At 40.4% G+C, this 24,883-nt stretch overlaps 1 protein-coding gene across 4 annotated transcripts in view; it reads left to right on the forward strand.

The window, feature by feature from the left end:
* The window catches only part of pde4ba (phosphodiesterase 4B, cAMP-specific a), a 504,383-nt gene extending 494,703 nt beyond the window's left edge, over window positions 1–9,680 (forward strand). For all 4 annotated transcript variants that reach the window (XM_059647868.1, XM_048539254.2, XM_048539255.2 and 1 more), the window contains 4 exons: window positions 2,303–2,457; window positions 2,584–2,706; window positions 4,961–5,143; window positions 6,044–9,680. In XM_059647868.1, coding sequence (XP_059503851.1) covers window positions 2,303–2,457; window positions 2,584–2,706; window positions 4,961–5,143; window positions 6,044–6,433 — 851 coding nt within the window. In that variant the 3' untranslated portion in view covers window positions 6,434–9,680. The remainder of the gene's footprint in view (window positions 1–2,302; window positions 2,458–2,583; window positions 2,707–4,960; window positions 5,144–6,043) is intronic.
* Window positions 9,681–24,883: the final 15,203 nt, after the last annotated feature.

Consider the following 24,883-nt stretch of genomic DNA (forward strand, 5'->3'; position numbering starts at 1 on the left):
CTCATTTTGTGTAGGTGGACTGAACAATCAAAATGAGAATCTCTTAAATTAGACTTAAGTGGGCTCAGTTTATAAAAGAATCTGTGGAGTTTAGTCTTTATTGTTAAATTGTTGGCATTAATCCAGTATTAACCAAGAATCATTCAAGCAATATTTCTAGTAAATTGCATTTTCTTTTGTCCCTGGTGAATTACACAAAAACACAAGGGAATTTCAACACTCACACGCTCCACCGAACCACCACCATGACCCTCATGACGATCACATTAAACATCCAGCATGCAGATTCTAATGGTCTTTCTGAACCTAAACTGACTGGACAGTATTTTGATATCAACAAGCTTATTTGTTTTTGGAATACCTTATCCTGTCTCATGTAATGCCCAAATTCATGGCTCCTTGCTCTTGTAGTCTAAAGCCCAAGATACTGTATGCTTTATTAATAGCTCTTTCCATTTGTTCTGCTACCTTCTATGATCTGTGAACATGTACAGCTAGGTTCCACACCCCCTTTAGAAGTGTACCCCTCATTTTGTATTGCCTGCCCATGTCCTTCCTACAGAATGCATCACCTTAGACAATGTCATTATTGTTCTCAACATTTTTTTTGGATATGTCTCATGAGAAAGTCCATGTCGGAAGTGCCTATGGAAAGTCTAATGCCATGCTGTGAAGTCTGAGAGTATTTCCTCAGCCACAGGACATAAGTTATTTAGGGCAACACATGTCATGATTTTGCTTGCTATGCATAACAGTACATTACCTCAACAGTTTCCATAGCATGATTTATTGCCCTTTTTGGAGTAGTTTAATTTTTACATTTTTGAAGTTCGAAAACATGTGCTGGAAGAGTTGAGATTCTTTTCTTACCAAAGCTTCAGAGTGAGTGCTTGGAGTCTTCAGATGAGCAAAAACCAGCAGCTTTGAGGTCTCAACTGGCATACTGTTGGGGAATGCCGACAATTTAGCTTTTCTTAACTTTGCTTTCTGCAGCTCCCCTATCAATGGTGGTCTACTCATGGATTCTGTCACAGGGTACTGGCGATAGCCTGTAGACGAACAGCAGTCATGTGAATTTAAGGTGGAGGTGTTGTATAAAATATTCTCTACAGCGTTACCAAATGATAACTTTATTCTTAAGAAGACAAAGAAGGGAGAACAAAGGTGATTTTCTCCAATTGAACTTGGTTTAAATAGGACCTTAATGTTTTCAAAGAAAACTATGTGTGTCAGAATGGCCAGCATATTTTTGAAACTCTTGGGTTTTCTCTTCTTCCCACAGCTCCTTTATCTGCCATAATTGTCTTTAGGCTGCAGGCTTTGAGCTGTTGAAATGCTGCCTTCTTTATTTACAACCTTGAGTTGCCACAGCAGGCAATAAAGGCTGCTAATTTTTGAACCGAAAGGTCATGTAATTCAGCATTGACTTCTTATCAAAGCAATCGTTTTATCAATGATACTGAACCCACGAGTCTGGTTGCAAGTGCCCAATACAGCTGATATAATTTGATTCCACAATTTTGGAATTAAGTTTGTGTTAACATTTTTCAGATTCTGTTGTGAGCTTCACTAGGAATTTGTCTCTTTTTGGGTCCTTTTGGGCTGAGACAATGATCCCTACTCTTTTTTGATATTTGGGGTCTTATAATTTCTTGGTGTCAGTTGGATGTTTATCACCATTAAAAAATGTCAGCAGGAAAATGCCGTTTGCTTTACTCGCCTTGGCTTTCCCAGTAGTTTGACCCAGGTTTGTGAGTCATGACTGACCCTCTATTAAAGTTTAGAGGATGATTTTTTAAAATCATCTTTTGGGATGCAATGAAGACCTCGTGAAGGTCAAAGTAGACCTTTTCCTTAACATGTTTGTCAGTTAAGTGCCCCATTCAAGCGGTAAAGGTGACTGTATATTAGTTATGTCTGAACTTTTGGTAAAATTAATGTGTCTTTCAGTTGAGGATTTCTGGGGTGGTGAACTGTGCCCCTGAGCTGTAATGCTGAATAAAGCGACCATCCCAGATGTTCTGGTATTGTTGCTTTACAGCTGGGAGTATAGAAGCATTTACAATGATACTGATTTCTGTTCTTCTTCTTTCCCCATTGAGCAGAGCCACTTTTAAATAAAGTACTTGGGGGAGGGCCAGCATTGTACTTGTGTCATTCCATCTATAATGTTACATGCCAGTGCACTGCACTGATTCTTTCAATAAAACATGTTACCTAATTCACATCAGATCAACAACAGATGGGGCTTTTCAACTTCTTATCATTATCTGCACATTTTTTATTCTCCCTGATATTTTAGATTCCGAGTTAGCACTGATGTACAACGATGAGTCTGTGTTAGAAAATCACCATCTGGCTGTGGGTTTTAAACTTCTGCAGGAAGATTCCTGTGACATCTTTCAAAATCTCACCAAGAAGCAGCGGCAGATGCTGAGAAAGATGGTTATTGAGATGGTAAGTAAACGCGTCCTGGATTAGGTCCAGAAAGTCAACCTATGAAAAGATCTTTTTGGTTGTTTGAGAAGATCTGAGATTTGTATCGATTTGTTGAAATGTTCAATGTTTTTCTCCCCTGTCTAGGTGTTGGCCACTGACATGTCAAAGCACATGACCTTATTAGCAGACCTCAAGACCATGGTGGAAACAAAAAAAGTGACAAGTTCCGGTGTTTTACTACTTGACAATTACACAGATAGAATACAGGTCAGTACCATGATATACAGCAGTCAGGATGCCTATGCTGTAAAGGGTGTATATGGGTGGAATTTTCCATGATGTTTGGCAGTGAGCATGGAAGTGAGTGAGTGAGAGATAATGGGAACTGCAGATGCTGGAGAATCCGAGATAACAAAGTGTGGAGCTGGATGAGCACAGCAGGCCAAGCAGCATCTTAGGAGCACAAAAGCTGACGTTTCGGGCCCAGACCCTTCCGCCCGAAACGTCAACTTTTGTGCTCCTAAGATGCTGCTTGGCCTGCTGTGTTCGTCCAGCTCCACACTTTGTTATCATGGAAGTGAGTGGATGTTTTGTGTGATTATATGGATCTCAGATCATTGCATAGACATCCATGCTTTGGATTGCAGCAAGAGTTTGAAAGTCCTGACACGATGATTAAAGGACACATACATAGGCTTTCATCCCCTCTAAACCAGGAACATCATTTGACTGCTCAGAAGTGATGCATGTGAACATGCAAATTACTAGCAAAAATAAGCCATTCAGCACTTAGAACCTGCTCATATCATTTGACAGGAACTAAGCTGATCTGAAACATGACCACAACTCCACTCATCAGTCTACTGACAGTACCCTTTGACAACCTTGTTAATCAAGAATCAAACTCTGCCTTAAAAATATTCAATGATCTTGCCCCCACCAGTCTTGTGGAAATAAGTTTCATAGACTCTCAACCTTCTCAAGAAAAGTTCTCCTCGTAGCTATTTTAAGTGGATGTCACTTCCTTTTTAATCTGTGACCGCCATTCTGGTCTCTGCCATAAGGGGAAACATTCTTTTAGCATCTAACATATTAAGTTGCTCAGAATCTTACATTTTTCAATAAGATCCCTTCTTACTCTTCTGAGCTATAGTGGGTACGGGCCAATCTATTTCATTATCCCTCATAATTCCTTCAGTAGTGTGGACCTTCTCTTAATTGCTTTTCATTAAATTATGTCCTTTCTCAAACACGGCAACCTAAACTATTACCTGTACTGTAGAAATGGTCTGACCGATCCCCTGTGCGACTTTGCCAAAATACCCCTACTTTTATATTCCAAATGCCGTGCAATTGTTGTTCCTGGATATTAACGTGCTTCCCTTGGCCGTCTTCCATGCTCCATGCAATTTAGATTGTGCTGCACAATTCCAATCATGGCATGGCATAGACCAACACATCTGAAGGAGGATAAAGCGCTAGCTACTCACGCCACATTCCAACAAGTACACTTCATTTGCTGCATGCCTGTTATAGGTCTAGTTTTAACCAACCCATCCAGATGTGGTATGGCACAAATCTGAAGCAAGTAGGATATCAACCCAGGCTTCTAAGCTCAAAAGCACATTATCACTGCACCGCAGGAGCAAAGTCAAGTCACCATAGCCCCATTGGACCATTGGGTTGCTGTCTCATCAGAGAGACAGTTAGTGGTCGTTTAACCTAAGGATCACAACACCTCAAGTGAGGGACGAGGTGAGAAGAAGAATCCTTCCTGGCAACCTCAACTGGTGCAGAATTGAAGCGACTCTGTTCGCGTCACATTGCACCACAAATCAGCCATCCAGCCAACTGAGCGAACCGACCCTTATTGCACATTTTTTGTACACAGTCGAGAATCAGAAGGCATGAATTGCTCACTCATGGAGAAAAAAATTAGCAAGGGGTGCTTCATTCTGGTGAGCTGCCTTTAAAAGAGCATGCAAAAGAGCATTCTATTGCTTGCTGTTAGGAAATTTGACCCCTCTTTAAGGTTTGCCTTACAAAAAATATAGTTTGACTTCCCTTGACTATCTTCCATTTATGCTTGGAATGGATTGCAATATATGCTTGGAATGGATGTGTGAAATGTAGAGTTTGGTGTGGTGATTGCCATTCCTCAGAAGATTCAGGCCTTTGTCTCTCCCCTCTTAGCCCCATACCAAGGATGTTGAGGTTTGAATTGGAATGTTCTGAAGCACCAGGAGTTTCTTATGTCATAACTGGAAGCCTGAGAAGCCAGCACATTACTTTATTTTTCTGCTCCTGCCTGGGGCCAGTCTGTGCTGGGAGTACCCTTAGGACACAAAAGAACATCCCAATGTTTTGGGCCAAAACTCAAATTTTAGGTTTGCTACTCCTGTTGACATTATAGTTAAATAGCCCAGGGAAGTCTGCCTAGAATGAGAGTGTCATTGTCAGGTAGTCTGTGATATTCTGTTTTGAAAGATTCTAAATAAGCCTCCTGTTATTTTGGTTCCAGGTTCTTCGTAATATGGTGCACTGCGCAGACTTGAGCAATCCCACAAAATCCCTGGAGCTGTATCGGCAGTGGACAGATCGAATTATGGATGAATTCTTTCACCAAGGAGACAAAGAACGGGAACGGGGCATGGAAATCAGTCCAATGTGTGACAAACATACAGCCATAGTTGAAAAATCCCAGGTAGATGATAACTACTCTACTTGCCAAGTAGAATGTTCAGATACTTTGTGGTCAGTGTTTTTATTAGCATAATCTCTTTGCTTTTGTACTCCATGAAGCAAAGGATTCCATATCCTATTTTAACAGCTATATTAACTTTTCATAGATCTGTGCGTCATTGCATTCTTTCTTTTCTTTGTTTTTCTACCATTTAATTTTCCTGTTCAGTCTTTTCCAAAACACATCACTTCACATTTTTCCCCATTGCATTTCATATTTTATGTTTCTGCCAATTTCATGTGTCTGTTTCCACCTGTAGTTTACTATAATCCAGCTCACAAATTAGTACAATTTCAAGTTTTGTGACATTTGAAAAATTGACGTTACACTATGTGTACATATGTCCTAGTCATCAGTATTTACCAAGAGGATCTTTGGTCCATTTGGTGCACGTTTCCTTTAGGCTGATGAACAACTGTTCAACACTAGTCTCTGTATTCTGTAATTCAGTGAGGAATTGGGTTAAGTTTACTGATGCATAAAACAATGTGGCCGCCTTTGTATCATAGTTCATTTGATTGTATACTGTACTTCTGGATCCTTTGCTCGTTCTTACAAAGGATGCCTTTGCCTGACAGTGTTCTGATAATCAATTCTTGCTGAACCAATAAGCTAGCATTTCCCATACAGTACATATGGATCTGCATTCCACTGAATTATGTTGATACTTCATGTAATTCATTTAATTATATTGAAATATTTACTGCACTTTGTTTATACATTATATGGAAAACATGCAGTTGTTTTGCTTGAATCTTGTATTTTGGAATATTTATGCATTGTTTCTTGTGAAAATATGGATTAATTTTACTTTAATTATATTAACCAGGAAATATTTTTCTACTGATATTTTTTGCATAGGTTGGATTCATTGACTACATTGCACACCCTTTGTGGGAAACATGGGCTGACCTTGTTCACCCTGATGCTCAGGATATACTAGACACATTGGAGGACAACAGGAATTGGTATCAGAGCATGATTCCCCAGAGCCCATCCCCTTCCCCAGATGAACAAGAGAAGGAAGGTCAGTATTCCACTGAAAAATTCCAGTTTGAGCTTACATTGGAAGAAGATGAAGATTCAGAAGGGACTGCAAAAGAGGAGATGAGTCAGGGAGAAGAGGACAGTAGTTGCCAGAGTTGTGAAACAAAGATATTTGTTGCACTGGAGTCAGAAAGCCAGGGGATTGAGGTGGAAGAGACACAAGCAGACTCCATCACTGAAGACACCTCACCTGTTGATACGTAACAATTCCACAAAAGTGAACGTTTAGTTATTATCACGTGCACAAATGGTCTCTAGGGGAGAAAAAAACCTATGATGTTGGTTTTAAACCCAAGGTTTTGCAAATGAAAGCTTACCATTCTGGTTCAGTTGATCAATTAACCTTGATGGCAAGATTGGAGGGCCTAAGGTAGATGAAACGTTTGCCAGTATTGTGTTGAAGTATTGGCTTAACTGCAAGCCATGCTTATTTGAAGCTGGTGGACAAAAGCTGTCTAAAATTTAATTTGGGATGAGCATGCAAATGGATGACACAAAACTGAGAGATTTCATACTGCAAGACGCTGAAACTGTATGACAGTCTCAACAATATGAACTAGCTTTTTTACGTAGGAAACTGTTCTTTGTTCAGTAAATTATGTCTTAGGACTGTGTGCCTTTTGAAAAATGTTTTTGTCCTTCCAAAAGTGTTTTATTTATTTGAACACAATTTACTAAAATCCTAACGAAACTTTTCTACACACAAAGAACAGTACAAGAACAAATCCATTTATAATTCTTTTGAAAATTAAGAGAAATTAAAACTAAGTCTTCCGGTTCCCTTCACAGTATGGCAATATATGCTTTTGAAAATTTATTCTTTGCTGCATCTTTACTTTGAAAAGTAAAAATGGACTAACTGTCCATAGCCTATTTTAAAAATATCCCAAAAAGATTTTCAGCCGTATAAACATTCTTTGTTTTATACCTAGCTTTTTTTAAAAAAAATTGTATTTTGGAAGATTTTGAGTACCTACTTATTACAGAGTGTCACAGTCCTGCTCATTGGTGGAAGAAAGACAAGTCAACATTGAGTTAAATTATATTTTTATTATTAAGCAATTTGAAAACTTTATCCCCTTGAAATGTAATTAAATGGTAAATCCAAGTCCCAAATCACTACATGTTCAGTCGTTAAAAATATACAAGTGATAAATTGGTTGGGCTCAGTCGGTTTGAACATGACATCTCACCTCTACAATATGAGTTTGTCTAATTCAGCCTTATGCATTGAAAGTTTCCCCTTTTCTGGTTTCAAAATGATATGAATTTAGTGTGATGTCAACTGTGCCATTAAAGTTATCTTCATGTCCAGTATTTTGGGTTTAAATTAGCAAGTTCACACTACAAGGTGACCTTAATGGCTGATTTGGGAAGTGAAAAGATTTTCAAGATCACATAGGTGAGAGATAACAGTCATCCATCATGAATAATTATAAAAACTGCCTTGTTCATCATACTTAACCTTCAAATTAGTTCTGAGGCAGTATTTGAGGCTCACTGCTGAGTCAAATTTAAGGATGCTTTCCTGTTTGATACCAAATTTAGTAAAAATACCAGGTGCCTGAAATCCCTATTTGACAAACACAAGAATATGAAATAGAAAATAGAGATGATATGCTGTTTCTGCCTTCTGTATCATTGACATTCATTATTTTTATCTCTCTTCCTTAATTATCTACTGGAAACATTGAGCAATGGTATTTAAGTGTTGCCATGACAATCTCCAGCTTTGCAGAATGGACAAACCATTGTGAGTTGGAACTTTCCCCGCGTAAGGATAAGGTGTTCATAAACAATTTTATAATTTCAGTGTAACTTCTCAACTGTTGGATTCCAGTTCAATGATTGACATAAAATGTCTTAATTCCTTCAGAAGAGGATTTCTTGTTTTCCTAAATCATGAATGCATGCTGGAAAATTCATCATTAGTAACACTGATTAACTGTAGGTATTAATAAGTGAAACAAATTATTCTTGTAATTTTGATCTAATTATCACATTCAATGCTGATTATTATCATGTGGAAGGGGAAAAACAGAGATTTTCATTTTCTTTCCACTCTTCAAAATGAAAGTCACAGAATGGGAGCAGATTATAGATGTTTGGTTGTGTACATTTTTATGACTGTACTTCTGAAACAGACTGATATTAATGAACACTGTATAATTTGTGATAGACAAAAACTGAAATTGCTGGAAGTACTCAGCAGGTCTGTCAGCATCTTTAGAGAAAGAAGCAGAGCTAATGGATGAAAATTCTGATGAAAAGTCATCAATCTGCATTGATAACTCTGTTTCCCTCTTCGTAGGTGCTGCCAGACTCATCAAGCATCTCCAACATTTTCCGTTTTAGTCAGAGCCACAGCATGCATAGTCTTTTACTTCTGTGACCATTAATGTTAAACATCATCATCTGTACTCTAAAATTCCTCTTCAAAGGGAATCTATTCCTCTGAATATTCACATTGTTCAACACCAGTTGTTGGCTTACCAATGTTTCGCTGTCATTCTTTTTCTCTCTAACCACTAGCACCACTGCCCATTGTTTCTATTTATGTTGTTATAGTCTAAGAAAGTGACGTCTGGGTGCCAGCTACAGTTTTAGAACATGAGACATGGCTACAAGAGTTTATTTGGGAGGCACTATTGAACATTTAAGTCTATCACGTAAGGCTATGAGGCTATTTACTTGATTGCACCTACTTTTTAAAAATTTATTTAAATGTGCTCAATTTCAGTTTATGTTACCAGTGTGCCATCCTTTGTATAACGCTGCTAATTCCATTCTTAGAGCATGTCCATTTCTATTTAGAACCATGTATTTATATCATGTACATATTGTAATGTTTGTTGTAAATTATTAATTTATGCATTAACATTGCCTGTAAAGTGGTGGTGTTACTGTGTAGGAAATTCAAGGTGACAGTTTGCTTCATCTTGCCACTGTTTTTAATTATTGTGTAATATAGTATAACCTGAACAGTAGTGATAAAGAGACATATGGAACCCAGAAATTAAAAATATTTGTGTCAATTTTTTTCAGTTAACTGAACTAGTCCACCACTGGTTACAGTCTAAAATTATTTAATGTGCAACTGTGAAGCAATGTCTGGGATAATTGTTAGGAACTTAAAGCTGCAAAACAAAAAAAATTCCAGTCTGATGTCAGTATCTTGTAAACTGCATATAAGCTTTTGGTCCAAATTGTGTTGAAAACGGTTTAGCAGATCTGAACGTCTGCATGAGCAATGGGTTTATATGTCTGTTAAACATTGCAATGTTTCAGGTGACAACTTCCTTAATGTTTTCTCAGTCTCACACAATGTATGGTATAGTATTGTATATTGTGTTCAGAAACCTTTTAAGAGATTTTTATATGAAGTGATTAAACTAAAGCATGAATATATTTTATGTTCCTTCAATTTTATTGAATTTTGAAAATTATTAAATAGCACCATTGGTGCATTTGCACCCCATAAGTATAACGCTATCTATTTTCATTATTTTTCCAAATAATAAGGCTCTCTTAATTTTTTTTTCCAAACTTCTCCTGTTATAATGATATTGACTTATATAGACAGTTGTGACTCCATGAGAATTTGCATCACTCTAGTGGCTTATACAAGTGGCCAGTGTACAGTGAGTGTTGGCTATGGATGTGTCACAGCTAAATCCAATGCTGATGTTCACAGTCACATTATAGCATGTGTCACTGGGAAGTGATCAGGAGCAGGATAGCTGGCCAATTTTTACCACACCATAGCCCAAGATTATTAATGATATTTGTAAATATTCTTAAAGATGTACTGAGACAGGTTAACCAAGCAAAGACTAAATGCTGAAACTTGTAGTTTTTGCCAGGGTCTTAGTTCTATACAATGGATTTACCAACTTAACTAGTGAGGAAACCTTTTCATGACTCAGAAATAGTCATCCTCTATTTTTGTTTCCCTACAGTTAACCTGTTCCTGAAGCTAACATAACATACACACAAAACAAAATTCTGAGATTTGAGCATTTGCTGTGCCAGACTCAAAGAGACACTATTACATAACTCTTAAGCCTAGATGGGTCAGGATAAAGCAAAGTGCAATCCTGCCTTTGAGAAGTAACATACTTCTGGTGATAACAATTGAAATAATTGTTAAAAATATGCCTTAGTCTCAGGATAGCCCACACAATAGGCCATTCAGTAGGATCATGACTGATCCAACATTCCTCACATCACTTTCTTGCCCTTACCCTACAGCCCTTAATTCCCCTACTGATCAAGAATCTATCTATCTCAGCTTTAAATATACACCAGGACCTCATCCCTACAACTCTCTGTGGCAAGAAGTTTCAAAGACTCTCTACCCCTTGAGAGAAGAAATTCCTCCTCATTTCAGTCTTAAATTGGTGTCCCTTTATTCGGAAATAATATCTTCTGGTTCTTGACTCTCCCGTGAGGGGTAACATCAGTGTTGATTTATGTTAATACACAGAAGTACAGAATGAGAAATGGCCACTTGCCATATTGCACCTATTACTTTAGCATTACTTTCTTTATTCTTTCACTGGAAGAATGGGCCCCAGAATGTATTTCTCCATAATTTCCCTTGAGAATGTGGTAGTGAACTGGTTCTTGAACAGCTTCAGTGTTGTTTAGGAGCTCCAGGATTTTGACCCTGCTGCTGTGAAGTATATAATTCCCAGTCAGGATGGTCTGGCGTTTGGATTTGAAGGTGTTAGTGTTCCCATATGCCATTGTCCTTCTAAATGGTCAAGGTTGCAAATTTGGAAAGTGCTGTCACAGCAACTTTGGTGAGTTGCTGAAGTGTGCATTTTAAATGATATGCATGCTGCCTCCCCTTTGAATCGGTGAAGAAGTGAACATTTAAGGTAGAGTTATTTATTCGTAGGATGAGAGCATTGCTGGCTAAGCCAGTATTTATTCCCTGTCCCGAATTGCCCACAGTTGCTGTGGATCTGGAGTCACATGTAGGCCAACTAGGTAAGGATGGCAGTTTTCGTCCTTTAAGGGCATTAGTGAACCAGATGTGTTTTCACAACAATCAACAATGTATTCATGGTCATCATTAGGCTCTTAATTTCAGATCTTTTAAATTCAAATTACACCATCTGCACTGGGATTCAAACCAGTGTCCCCAGAACATTACTTGGGTCTCTGAATTAATAGCCCAGGAATAATGTCACTAGGTGATCATGTCCCTGTAGTACCAATCAAGATATAGCCCAATTCGTAGACTCTACCAAACATAATCTCAGGAAAAATTTGACATAACATTCTTAACAATGAGTGTTTAAATTTTACATTACTCACATTTGCATGTTATTCAGTGCTGACCTGTTGGTTCCCACACAACATTCCCACAGGCCCAGCAGCCCAGGAAACCACTGTGTGTCATGGAGCATTTGATCCTCTTTGTCTACATTCATCCCAATAAATTTTAGTTTTGTTAAAAAGCAGGCACTTTTCCAGCATCTTTTTAAAGGAGGTTATTGACACAGCATGAACTGCTTTTGCTGGACAGTTGGTTCGCATATAAACAACCTAGGGGAGCTAAATTTTCACAAATGAACTGTGTGCATGGAATACTGAGATAGCATAAAAAATTTGAGAGGAGATAAAGATCCATCAAAAAGGGTGTGAAACCATGCAAAATGACTGAATAACTGCATCGTAATGTTTTCAATGTTGTAATATGTAAAGTTTGTATTTACAGTTCTTAATTTCAGCTGCATTGTCAGAAATAAAAGTAAGTAAAATGAGTGATTTTAGAACATAGAACAGTACGGCGCAGTACAGACCCTTCGGCCACAATGTTGTGCTGAACTTTTACCCATTTTGCTGGAAAACAGAGTAAATACCACATAATATGCACACTTATTTGAATAGGATATGAACTGTTCGAAGTCAGAGGATAACATATGGCCTTTGTCAGTAAAACAATCTCGCAGTTCCAGTGTAGATTCTGAAGGTCAGCCATTCATTCTTTTAAACTTCAGTGATGCACAAGGCCTTGATATCAACCCTCAGATCTCCATTCTAATTCTAGCCTCTTGTGCATCCCTAATTTTACTTGCTGTATGATTGCTGATCATGCCTTCAGCTGTCTGCAGCCTAAATTAGTTTGAAGACCTGTGAAAGTGTTAAGTATTCACACTCACTTATCTGTCAATTCTTAAAGAACTGATTGGTGGGAGAACCCATAAATTATCTCAGCATTGGGGGCGGTGTGTTAGTCATATCCTAACACACACACCTCCCCAGTTAGAAAAAGCTAGTGAAAATCTTGAGCTAATGTTAGTTTGCCAATCATTTAGGATTAGTATTTTATTTGAAAATGATTATAAAAACTAATGTTTTATAAATATGCATTTCTATCAAGAGGGCTATGATGCACGGAGGTGGAGTTATGTATAAGCCCTGGGTTAGACCATACCTGGAGAATAAATTGAACACCATTTTTAAAAATAGCATCCTTACAGTATGGAAACAGGCCCTTTGGCCTAACAAGACCACACCAACCCTCCCAGAGCAGCCCACCCAGACCCATCTCCCTAATTTACACATCCCTGAACACAACGGGCAATTTGGCATAGCCAATCCACCTAGCCTGCACATCTTTGGACTGTGCGAGGAAACCAGAACACCCAGAGGAGACCCACGCAGACACAGGGAGAATATGCAAACTCCACATAGTCACCCAAGGGTGGGATTGAACTCAGGTCCCTGGTGCTATGAGGAAGCAGTGCTAACCACTGAGCCACCCTTATTTTCTTTTCTGTAAGTTCTGTGATGATTAATGTACAATCACATGGAGGCCACGCTGCTAACATTTCCGGTCTTTGAATATACAAAAATATTCTGTTATTTTATTACTTCTATCAAAGTAGACAATTCACAATCAGCACTTTATTTCATCTGGTATATTCTTACTCATTCATGCAACATGTCTAAATCCCTCTGCAACCTCTTTTGCTCAGTCTCTTGCCCAGCTCTGTATCATCAGCAAAATTGGGTAAGTTGCATTCAGCCCTCTAGTCTGAGTCGATAAAGATGATAGAAGTTTGAAGCTCTCTTGCTCAAATAATAGAGGAAATGTAACTTTTAAAATCTCAGATTGCTAGATTTCAAAAATCTAGAAATAGTAAATGATATGGAGCAAAGATAGCTATTTGCAATTGGGCCCAGGTCAGCAATGATTTCATTAATTGACTGAGGGCCTGAATGCCATATTTCTGTCCATATAGTATGGTTTAATATGGCCCCATGTTTTAAAATATTCAAAAGCACTTCCAGACAATTCAATCATTTTACAAGGTAATCTCTGTTGTTAAGTTAGAAATGGGGCAGCAAATTTATGCACAGCAGGCTCCACAGATGGTATTGAGATAAAAAGAATAGTCTGTTTAGTGATATTACAAGGTGTAGACATAGCGAGGTGTAGAGTTGGATGAACACAGCAGGCCAGGCAACATCAGAGGAGCAGGAAGGCTGATGTTTTGGGTCTAGACCCTTCAGAAAAATCTGTTTAGTGAAGTGGTCAATGGGGAGCCTTCATTTGAGGTGAATATGGGTCCAACTTTTGAATTTGTGACTAATGGGTTTTTTTGTATGTCAGAAGTTATTTCAGAAACTGTGGAGAATTTTTTTAAAAAAGCAGTTTTCGAAGCCAGGCTATGAAGTGAATAGATTTATGCACTAATGAACTTGTGTTTATTTTGGGTTGTTTGTGACTCAGTATGGCAGTATGTTCTGGAATTTGGTGTTGTTTTAATATCAGTTTGCTGTTACTCTCACACCATTGATAATGGCCAACAGTACATGCGACAACGTTGAACTAAAGTGATTGGAATTAATTCAGCAGAAAACAAAAATTAGCATGATGACATCATCTGGCAAGAATTCAGAACTCAAATTCTTGCCATTGTGATTAACTTCAGCAATTAATTACTCCTCCTATAGATGGCAAGATGATTTACACACTACTGGGTGGCTAGAAGCTTATTTACATGATTAGTTATACAACTCTCTGGAAGTAAGTTTGTCATCCCAATTAGCTTCTGCCCAACTGGGATGTCTATGTTTCAGAAATGTCACTGCATACAGCAAGCTTTTACCTGTTTACTTGGTCTTCTGCTTCCAGTCAGAGTGAATTTTGCTTGAGGCATTGTTCGTTATCTTCACTTTTGCTATAAGTTCTTGGACTGCAGTGGTCAAATCCAAGGCAGGATATGTGCTAAGACCATCACAGAACTCAACTGGATAACAGCACAATATTGGCTTCAATTTCAAAGCTTATCACATCAGGCCAGCCAAAGGCTTTTGTCTCAGAGTGTCACAGGGTACTGCCACGGTCCATTCATGAGCAGGGCCATTTCCAGTCAGGTGATTGTTTCAGTTTGCTTTCGGGGATTAGTAAATTTCATTTTGGAATCTGGGCCACAATTGGTTGTAGCAGCCAAGCAAATTCAGTCTGGACCTTGCTGTTTGGGAATGTCTTTCAAATTCTGAGAGATGGGTCATAATTAGTAGGGTAGGCTAGGTTGTACATACACCGGTGGATTATTTGTACCTTTTCATGGTGTTGTCAAGATTGTGGGCTGCTCAATTCTGAGGTTTAACCGGTAGCTGAGGGAATGGTTCTGGAATTAAAACTAACCTAATGGCAACCACATAACCATTGTCATTTGTCACAAAAATCCACCTGGCTCACTAATGTTCTTTTAACACCGTAAGATGTAGGAGCAGAAATTAGGCCATTCAGCCCACTCAGTCTGCTCTGCTATTCAATCACAGCTGATAAGTTCCTTAACCCCATTCTCCTGCTTTCACCCCGTAACCCTTGATCCCCTTAATAATCAAAATCTGTCTATCTCAGTATTAAATGCACTCAATGACCGAGCCTCCACAGCTTTCTGTGGCAGTGAATTCCATAGATTCACCACCGTCTGGCTGAAGAGGTTTCTCCTTATCTCTGTTTGAAAAGGTCTTCCCTTTACTCTAAGGCTGTGCCCTCAGGTTCTAGTCTGTCCTACCAATGGAAGCGTCTTCCCAACATCCACTTTTTCCAGGCTATTCAGAATTCTGTAAGTTTCACCTTATCAAAGGCCTTCTTGAAGCCCAGGTAGATAACATCCATTGGGTCTCCTTGGTCTACACTGCTCATTATTTCCTCAAAGAATTCTAGCAGATTTGTCAGGCATGACCTCCACTTGAAGAAAGCATGCTGACTATGCCCTATTTTACTATACGCTTCCAAATATTCAGCAATCTCATCCTTTACAATGGACTTAAAAATCTTACACACGACCGAGGTTAGGCTAATCAGCCCGTAAGTTTCCGTCTTTTGCCGTACTCCCTTTTTAAACAGGGAAGTCATGTCAGCAATTTTCCAGACCTCTGGAATCCTTGCTGACTCAAGTGATTCCTGAAAACTCACCACTAATGCTTCCACTATCTCTTCAGCTATCTCCTTTAGAACTCTGGTGTGTAGCCCATCTGGTCCAGGTGATTTGTCCACCTTCAGGTCAATCAGTTTTACCCGCACTGTTTCCTTGGTGATGGCCACCATACTCAGCACCACCCTCGCTCTTTTGAATTTTTGGGATATTACTCCTGTCTTCCACAATGAAGACTGATGTGAAGTAATTATTCAGTTCCTTAGCCATTCCTTGTTCCCCACCACCATCTCTCCAGCGTCATTTTCCAGTGGTGCAATGTCTACTTTTGCCTCTCTTTTCCCCTTTATATTCCTAAGGAAACTCTTATAGTCTTCATTTATATTACTGGCTAACTTACCCTCATATTTAATCTTCTCCCTCCTTGTTTCTTTTTTTGTTGCCCTCTGTGGGTCTTTGTAAGCTTCCCAGTCCTCTGGTTTCCCATTGCCTTTCACCACATTATGCAGGGACAGAAGTCTGCTTTCCTGACCTAATCTGGTGGCAGACTTTAGTGATGTGACTTCAGACCCACAGCAATGCGGTTGACTCTTAACTGCTCTCTGGGCAATTAGAGATGGTAATAAATGCAGGTCCAGCTACTGATGCCTACATCATGTGAATGAATAAAAGAACCCAGAAAGATCAAGGGAAACTGAGCAATTACATGAAAGAATTCCAAGAAATATTCCTCCATGTGTCATGATCCGAGCAATGACAAAACAAAATCCATTCTCTGCGGTCAAATTGGCACCAAAGGCAAATAAGTGATTATCGAATATTTCCTTGGGGATTCAGATAATCCACAAGATGTGCTCAAGAATAAACTTCACACGCTCAGGAAGAAGTGATCTCATCTAGAGTGAGAGACAGTCCATGTGAATAAGCTTATTGGTTGGTGATGGCTGCTAATTTGACTATATTATAGGTTACTTTCAGATTGAAGGCAAGTAGGGAAAATATTTACAGACTAAAAACTCAGTCTGAGTTTCTTCAGACTTAGTCTGAAATATTAAAAAATCAAATTAAGAACTAAGTAATAAAAAACGTGGTGCCTGGCTGGGCAAAGTGTTGTAATTGCACAATGTGGGTACCAGTGCGCCCCATTGTGGCTTTTAGTGGCTGTATCTGTAGGTGGTGTTGGCCGCTTGCAGAACTCTGGCTTAGAGTTGATGAGCTGGATTCTGAGCTTCAAATACTACAAAGCATCAGGGAGGGACAATGTTGCCTGGATGCTGTGTTTCAGGAGGCAGTCACACTTCTTAGATTAACTACCTCCAATTTTGTCAGTGGTCAGGGACAGAAGGATGCGGTGACCAGTGAGGCAGGTAGGGAGAACCAGGAGATAGTGCTGAAGGAGCCTGAGCCCTTGGGATTCTTGCTCCCTGTGTAGATGAGACTGGGAGCTGTAGAAAGGATGAGCAAACTGACCATAGCATCATGCTACAGGGGGCAATTAGGAGGGGTGAGCAGGGAAAGAAACATTGTTGTAATTGGGGTTAGTATAGTCAGAGAGAATAGATTCTTCTCTGTGGTCAGGACTGAGAGTCCCGAAGGATGTGTTTCCTACCTAGTACCTAGGTTCAGGATATCTTGTCTGGCCTGCAGAGAAACATAGCAAGGGATGGGGAAAATCCAATTGTTGTGGCCCATGTAGGTATCAACAATGCAGGTGGAAGGATGAAAAAGTTTGTGCTGCAGGAATATGAGCAGCTAGGGGTTAAATTGTAAAGCAGAACCAAAAAGGTAATAATTTCCGGATTGCTATCTGAGCCACAGTTAATTGGCACAGGGTCAACAAGATTCAAGAGGTAAACGCATGGCTCAAAGATTGGTGTGGAGAATGGATTCAAGCTTGTGGGACATTGGCACCAGTACCAGGGAAAGAAAGTTTTGTTCCAAGGGGATGGATTCCACCTGAATCATGATGAGATCAATGTCCTAGTGAATCGCAGAACTAGGGCTATTGGGAGGGGTTTAAACTAAATAATGGGGGGTGTGTCCAGTTGCGTGTAAAACTATGGAAAAATGTAAAGGGGGGTGCTCAACAGAGGATATGAAAGTTTCCAAAACAAGTAATAAGATAAAGAGTATTGAAAGGATCAAGAATCTAACTTCAGGCACAGCGGATAAGGAGACAATCATAAGAAGGGGCTAGTCAAGGCAGGGCTAAGGGTGCCCTACTAAGTTGTACATAGCATACAAAACAAGGTAAATGAGCTTGTGGTGCAGATTGAAATTGGCGGTTATGATGTTGTGGGTTTCACGGCGACAAGGCTGCAAGGGGATCGTGGCTACGAACTAAATATCTAAGGATTCATCTCCTATCAAAAGGACTGGCAGGAGGTTAGGGTTGTCTTGTTAGTAAGAAATGAAATTGAAGCAATAGTTAGAAATGATCTAGTGTTGAAAGGTGTAGAATCTGTGTGGGTAGATTTGAGGAACCGCAAAGGAGAAAAACCCCTGGTGGGAATTATGTACAGGCCTCCAAGAAGTATTCAGGATGTGGCTTGGAAAATAAATCAGGAGTTGGAAAAGGCATGTGAGAAAGGCACTATTACAGTAATCGTGGGGGACTTCAATATGCAGGGTACTGGAAAATAGGCCTCTTAGGTCTGTAATCAACAGAGTTTAGAAGGATGGGAGAGATCTTATTGAAACTTACAGAGTACTGAGAGGTCTGGTGAGGGTGTGGACATGGAGAAGATGTTTCACCAATAGGAGAGACTAGGAACCAAGAGTACAACCTCAGAGTGAAGGCATGACACTTCAGAACTGAGATGAAGAGCAATTTCTTCAGCCAGAGAGAAGTTGATCTATGGAGCTCATCGCTATCAAGGGTATGGAGGCAAAGTCTTTGAGTGTATTTAAGACAGAAATAGAAAGGTTCTTCATTGGTAAGGGAATCAAGGGCTATGAGGAAAAGGCAGGAGAATGAGGCTAAGAAACATATCAGCCATGATCGAATAGTGGAACAGGCTGAATGAGATGAATGGCCTAATTCTGCTCCTATATCCCAGGGTTTTATGGTCTTCTACATCACTTCCAATTGAGACTCAGCAAGCAATCCTGGGCCATGTAAACAAAATTGCCCAATTAGCTTAAACAAAGAACTGGATTCTGGAGATCTGAAACAAAACAAGAACAAATTGCTTGAGAAACTCAGCAGGTTTGAAGAGAAAACAGAGTTAATGTTTCGAGTCCAGTGACCCTCTCATGGCCTTCAGATAGGTAAAGGTGGTATTTGTGCTAATGAGTGATGCAGGAAGCAGAGTGGGTAGGTGGAGAGAGGGAAAAAAGAGACGGCAGACAAAGGGGATTGTTGATAGTAAGTCAGTGAAAAAGAGAAGCTAAAAAGCTGATAATGGGGACAATGGTAGTCAAAATGGGCTGGTTGCACAAATAGACAAATATCTTTAAATGATTTCCTTACACATTTACACAAAGAATCGAGCCATGGGGACCATGTCATGAAACTGCATCTTCGTTGTCCACCTAGTTTAGAGCCATATAATCAAGGCAATTCACAATATGGAACATACATTGAAATTTCATTTTGACACAAGTGGCCACTGCTTCTTCAGCAGGAGCTCCTTGGGTTTTCCAGAGGGAGTCTTGTATAGACTCTTTAAATGTGGAATAAGTTCCTGATTCGGGATCCATGAATGGGAGAATCTCCTCCAATAGCACATGTCCGTAACAATGAGCACAGTTACCCAAAAAATCAACACTTTGAATTTCTTTTCTCCAGCCTGCCAAAAGGGACTAGAGAATTGTCCTCTTTCTTAACTTCACTCGTGGGACTTGGACTTTGCTGGCTGGTTAGCTTTTATTGCCCATCATGAACTGCATTTGAGAAGGTGATAGTGAGCTGCCTTCTTGAATACAGCCTTGCCCCTGCTGTAGGTTGACCCTCAATTATGTTAGGGAGGGGGTGGCAGGCATTTGATCCTGCGACATTGAAGGAGCAGTGATATATTTCCAAATCAGGACGGTGAGGACTTGGAGGGGAACGTGCAGGTGGTATTGTTCCCATATATCTGCTGCATGTGTCCTTCTGAATGGAAGTGGCCATGGGTTTGGAAGGTGCTTCAAAGGGTCTTTTGTGAATTTCTATAGTGCATCTTGTAGATAGTACATGCTGCTGCTAATGAGTTTCAGTGGTATAGAGAGTAGATGCTTGTTGGATATGGTACTAATCAAGAAGCCTGCTTTGTCTTGGATGGTGTCAAGCTTCTTAAATGTTGTACACTCCCTCCTGACTTGTGAACCGTAGATTGTTGACAAGCTTTGTAAGTAGTATTCCTAGCCTTTGAACTGCTCCTGTATTTTTATGGCAGGTCTAGTCAAGTTTCCGATCAATGGTAACCCCCAGGATGTTGATTGTGGGAGATTCAGTGATGGTAACACCACTGAATGTCAAAGGGTAGTAGTTAGATTGTCTCTTTTTGGTGATAGTCATAGCCAGGCATGCGTGTAGTGAGAGAGGAGAGATAATGGGAACTGCAGATGCTGGATAATCTGAGATAACAAAGCCTGGAGCTGGGTGAACACAGCAGGTCGAGCAGCATCTTAGGAGCACAAAAGCTGATGTTTCGGGATGAAGGGTCTAAGCCCGAAACATCAGCTTTTGTGCTCCTAAGATGCTGCTCGACCTGCTGTGTTCATCCAGCTCCACGCTTTGTTATGTACGATTGGTGTCACTGTTTCTTGCCTCTTTCCATCAGATGCCTGGATATTGTTCAGATCTTGTTGCATTTGAACATGGATTGCTTCAGTGTCTGAGGAGTCACGAATGGTGCTGAACATGTTGCAATCATTGATGAACATCCTCACTTCTGACTTAATGATGGAGGAAAAGTCATTAATGAAGGTGGTTGAGCTTAGGACGCTAACTTGAGGAACTCCTGCAGAAATGTCCCTAAGCTGCGATGACAGACTTCCAACAACCACAATTATCTTCCTCTGTGCCAGATATGACTCTAACCAGAGATTTTGCCCAATTCATTCCAGTTTTGCTAGGGCTCCTTGATGCCATACTTTCTCAAATGTGGCCTTGATGTCAAGGACTGTCACTCTCACCTCACCTCTGGAACTCTGCTCTCTTGCCCATGTTTGAACCAAGGCTGTAATGAGATCAAAAGCTGAGTGGCCCTGGCTGAACCCAAACTGGGCGTCACTGAGCAGGTTATTGCTGAGCAGGTGCTGCTGGATACCACTGTTATTGACACCTTCCATCACTTTGCAGATGATCAAGAGTAGACTGATAGGGCGGTAATTGGTTGGGTTGGATTTGTCCCGCTTCTTATATACAGGATATATGTGGACACTTTTGATAAATTTAAAGACAAAAGAAATCTTATTTGGCACCTCTCATATCCTTGTGATATCTAATGCTGCTTTTCAATGGCCACATGAGTCCCTTAGAAACATGTCCCCGGTGTAATGTAGGAATGAAGCAGCACACGTGCTGAAGGTTGAATACAGTTGTTGCTATTGAAACAATCATCGTCTGGTCTAGCCCTTTCTTGTGTCAGATCTCTGGCCTTGTTCTGTTCTTCACCACATCACTGAGCATCCACAGGCCCTTCAGTCTCTCCATCAATATTGAAACCTAAATAACTTGGGTCATCAGTGGACATTTAATGCTGATCCCACCAGGAAGAGGATCTCAACACAAAAGGGATAAAGGTGTAAAGATGTCCACCTAATAGTGATTTGATTTACCACCACTGGGATTCTTCAGCTCCTGCATTCAATCTTTCAGGACTTCTCAAGGTGGAGGGGAGTTTAGTATCTGGCATAGAATTAACACTATGTACGAATTTCAGACTTGCCATAACTTTTATAGTACATTGTGGCAGATATTGTTAGGAATTCAGTGTACTTGGTACTCATTGGTCATGTAATTAATTTAACATGGCTTTTATACTGTGCGCAAATCTATGTAAAAGCAGTGATTTCCACAATTTTTACAACATATTTTTGACAAGAATAAGGCAACTGACAGATTATGGATGGCCAAAAATGAGACTGGCTTTGGCACAGAAACAGTGCTTTTACGTGTAGACATTTTTATTTGTCCCTCTTCCACAATTAGCTGTCCAGTTGTGAAGAACAAATGAAACTGTTCTGCTGTGTGCTGATTAAAATCAAGTTAAGTAAGCTTTGATATATGTCCTAGTTCTGATTTGCCAATTTAGGACCACAGATCTTTGAAGTGTGTTGTAAATTATGTAATTATGCAATGTAATTGAAGCTAATAAATAGCATTACCATACACATTAGTAGCAATATTCATCAAAGTCAGTATGTTGATGTCAAACTTGTTCATTACTGACCCATGGATACACCCAGACAGAAGGTGATGAGCTGATAATTTCCACTGCTTTTGCATGGTTGAAGAATCCATAAATTACTAGAACCTGCAGAAACAAATGAATTATTTCACTTAGATAGGGGATTACTCAATTCCTTACTATAATTTTCAAAACTATAATGATGTTGCTTCAAAAATATTTAAATGCTATTTTGTTATGATCCCCATATAGACTGATAGCATTTTTAAGATAGAATTCCATGTTTCAAGTGGAAAGAACATGGTCAAGATGTACCATTTTTAAACTTCTACTATTACAAACCAACCAGAATCAACATAATTTAAACAGCAAAAAGATAAATGCTGTTTCAAATCAAAAAATAAACTTCACTTCAAATAGTTGATAAAACAAAATACATTTGATGTAAGCACTCACATCACTTCCTACTCAAATGTGCTACTGCTTCAAACTTAGCCTTCACAACTTGACCTGTCATACATAACTCTCTCACTCCCTACTGAACAGATTTGTATCCTGAGTGACCTTTACTGGCAGTCATATCCTAATCTAGGTTCTTGAAACAGTACTTGCAGAACCCTCTTAGCCAGGTTAAGAACAGTGTCGATGGTACAGAATCCCAAGAGACTGGTCTTCTGATCTATTTAAAAGGATGATTTTGTTCTGGCAAAGCTAGTGAGCAGCAGCAGTGTTGGCAAATTCTTAATCCCTATTCTCACTTGAAATTTTAATCCTTTTCAAACTGTATTGCATTCGTGAGTTTTTCTCAGAATCTTCTGCCTATTCAAAATTGTCTGCTCAGACTGGTTATAATTCAATATCCGTATATTAATCTTCTATTTGCCCTCTGCTTTTGAGCTTTCAACCCCATATTGCATTGGTATTTCTTCGGACCCCAAATGTTCTTTTCCTAGTTCCACTTTGGAAATAAAGAAATGTTTCTCAAAAAAGAGAATGCAGGTTTTTTGTGCAGCTCAAGAGCAACCATGTTTTGTTCTATTTGTTGGTTTGTACGTTTTATTTAAATTTATAACTATACAGAAGCAATTCAAACCAATTGTGCAGAATGTTAAAAATAAAGCAACCTTCACATCTTGCAGTTCTTATTGAATTTTCTACCATTATATTTTCCAAGTGTCAGGCCATACAGCTGCAATGCAGGATGATTAACCTCGAGACTCTCTTGCTCCTACTGTCTACTATTGCATGTATTGGAAGGATTTACTGGCTGATAAGCAATCTGTTTAGCTGCATTACAAATGCTCCTTCCAGGCCAACAAGGCCTGAGTCGGATTCAAATCCAGAGCTTCAGCTCCTAAAGTATAGATACCACAATTGCACAAAAGAATCTCCATGTGCAGTTCTTATTGGCAGATATATATATTAAAGAGTTCCCACTTCCTACAGACAAAGGGGGTGGCCATGGGCACCCGCATGGGCCCCAGCTATGCCTGCCTCTTTGTAGGTTACGTGGAACAGTCCCTCTTCTGCACCTACACAGGCCCCAAACCCCACCTCTTCCTCCATTACATTGATGACTGGATCGGCGCCGCCTCTTGCTCCCCAGAGGAGCTCGAACAGTTCATCCACTTCAACACCTTCCACCCCAACCTTCAGTTCACCTGGGCCATCTCCAGCATATCCCTCACCTTCCTGGACCTCTCAGTCTCCATCTCAGGCAACCAGCTTGTAACTGATGTCCATTTCAAGCCCACCGACTCCCACAGCTACCTACAATACACCTCCTCCCACCCATCGTCCTGCAAAAATTCCATCCCCTATTCCCAATTCCTCCACCTCCACCGCATCTGCTCCCATGATGAGGCATTTCACTCCCGCACATCCCAGATGTCCAAGTTCTTCAAGGACCGCAACATTCCCCCCACAGTGGTCGAGAACGCCCTTGACCGCATTTCCCGCAACTCATCCCTCACACCCCGCCCCCGCCACAACCGCCCAAAGAGGAACTCCCTCGTTCTCACACACCACCCCACCAACCTCCGGATACAACGCATTATCCTCCGACACTTCCGCCATCTACAATCCGACCCCACCACCCAAGGCATTTTTCCATCCCCACCCTTGTCTGCTGTCCGGAGAGACCACTCTCTCCGTGAATCCCTTGTTCGCTCCACACTGCCCTCCAACCCCACCACACCCAGCACCTTCCCCTGCAACCGCAGGAAATGCTACACTTGCCCCCACACCTCCTCCCTCACCCCTACCCCAGGCCCCAAGATGACTTTCCGTATTAAGCAGAGGTTCACATGCACATCTGCTAATGTGGTATACTGTATCTGTTGTACCTGGTGTGGCTTCCTCTACATTGGGGAAGCCAAGCGGAGGCTTGGAGACCGCTTTGCAGAACACCTCCGCTTGGTTCACAATAAACAACTGCACCTCCCAGTCGCAAACCATTTCCACACCCCCTCCCATTCTTTAGATGACATGTCCATCATGGGCCTCCTGCAGTGCCACAATGATGCCACCCGAAGGTTGCAGGAACAGCAACTCATATTCCGCTTGGGAACCCTGCAGTCCAATGGTATCAATGTGGACTTCACCAGCTTCAAAATCTCCCCTTCCCCCACCGCATCCCAAAACCAGCCCCGTTCGTCCCCTCCCCCCACTGTACCACACAACCAGCCCAGCTCTTCTCCTCCACCCACTGCATTCCAAAACCAGTCCAGCCTGTCTCTGCCTCCCTAACCTGTTATTCCTCTCACATATCCCTTCCTCCCACCCCAAGCCGCACCTCCATCTCCTACCTACTAACCTCATCCCACCTCCTTGACCTGTCCGTCTTCCCTGGACTGACCTATCCCTCCCTATCTCCCCATCTATACTCTCCTCTCAACCTATCTTCT

Source organism: Stegostoma tigrinum, chromosome 8 (genome assembly GCF_030684315.1).
Source record: "Stegostoma tigrinum isolate sSteTig4 chromosome 8, sSteTig4.hap1, whole genome shotgun sequence".
Classification (NCBI taxonomy): Eukaryota; Metazoa; Chordata; class Chondrichthyes; order Orectolobiformes; family Stegostomatidae; genus Stegostoma; species Stegostoma tigrinum.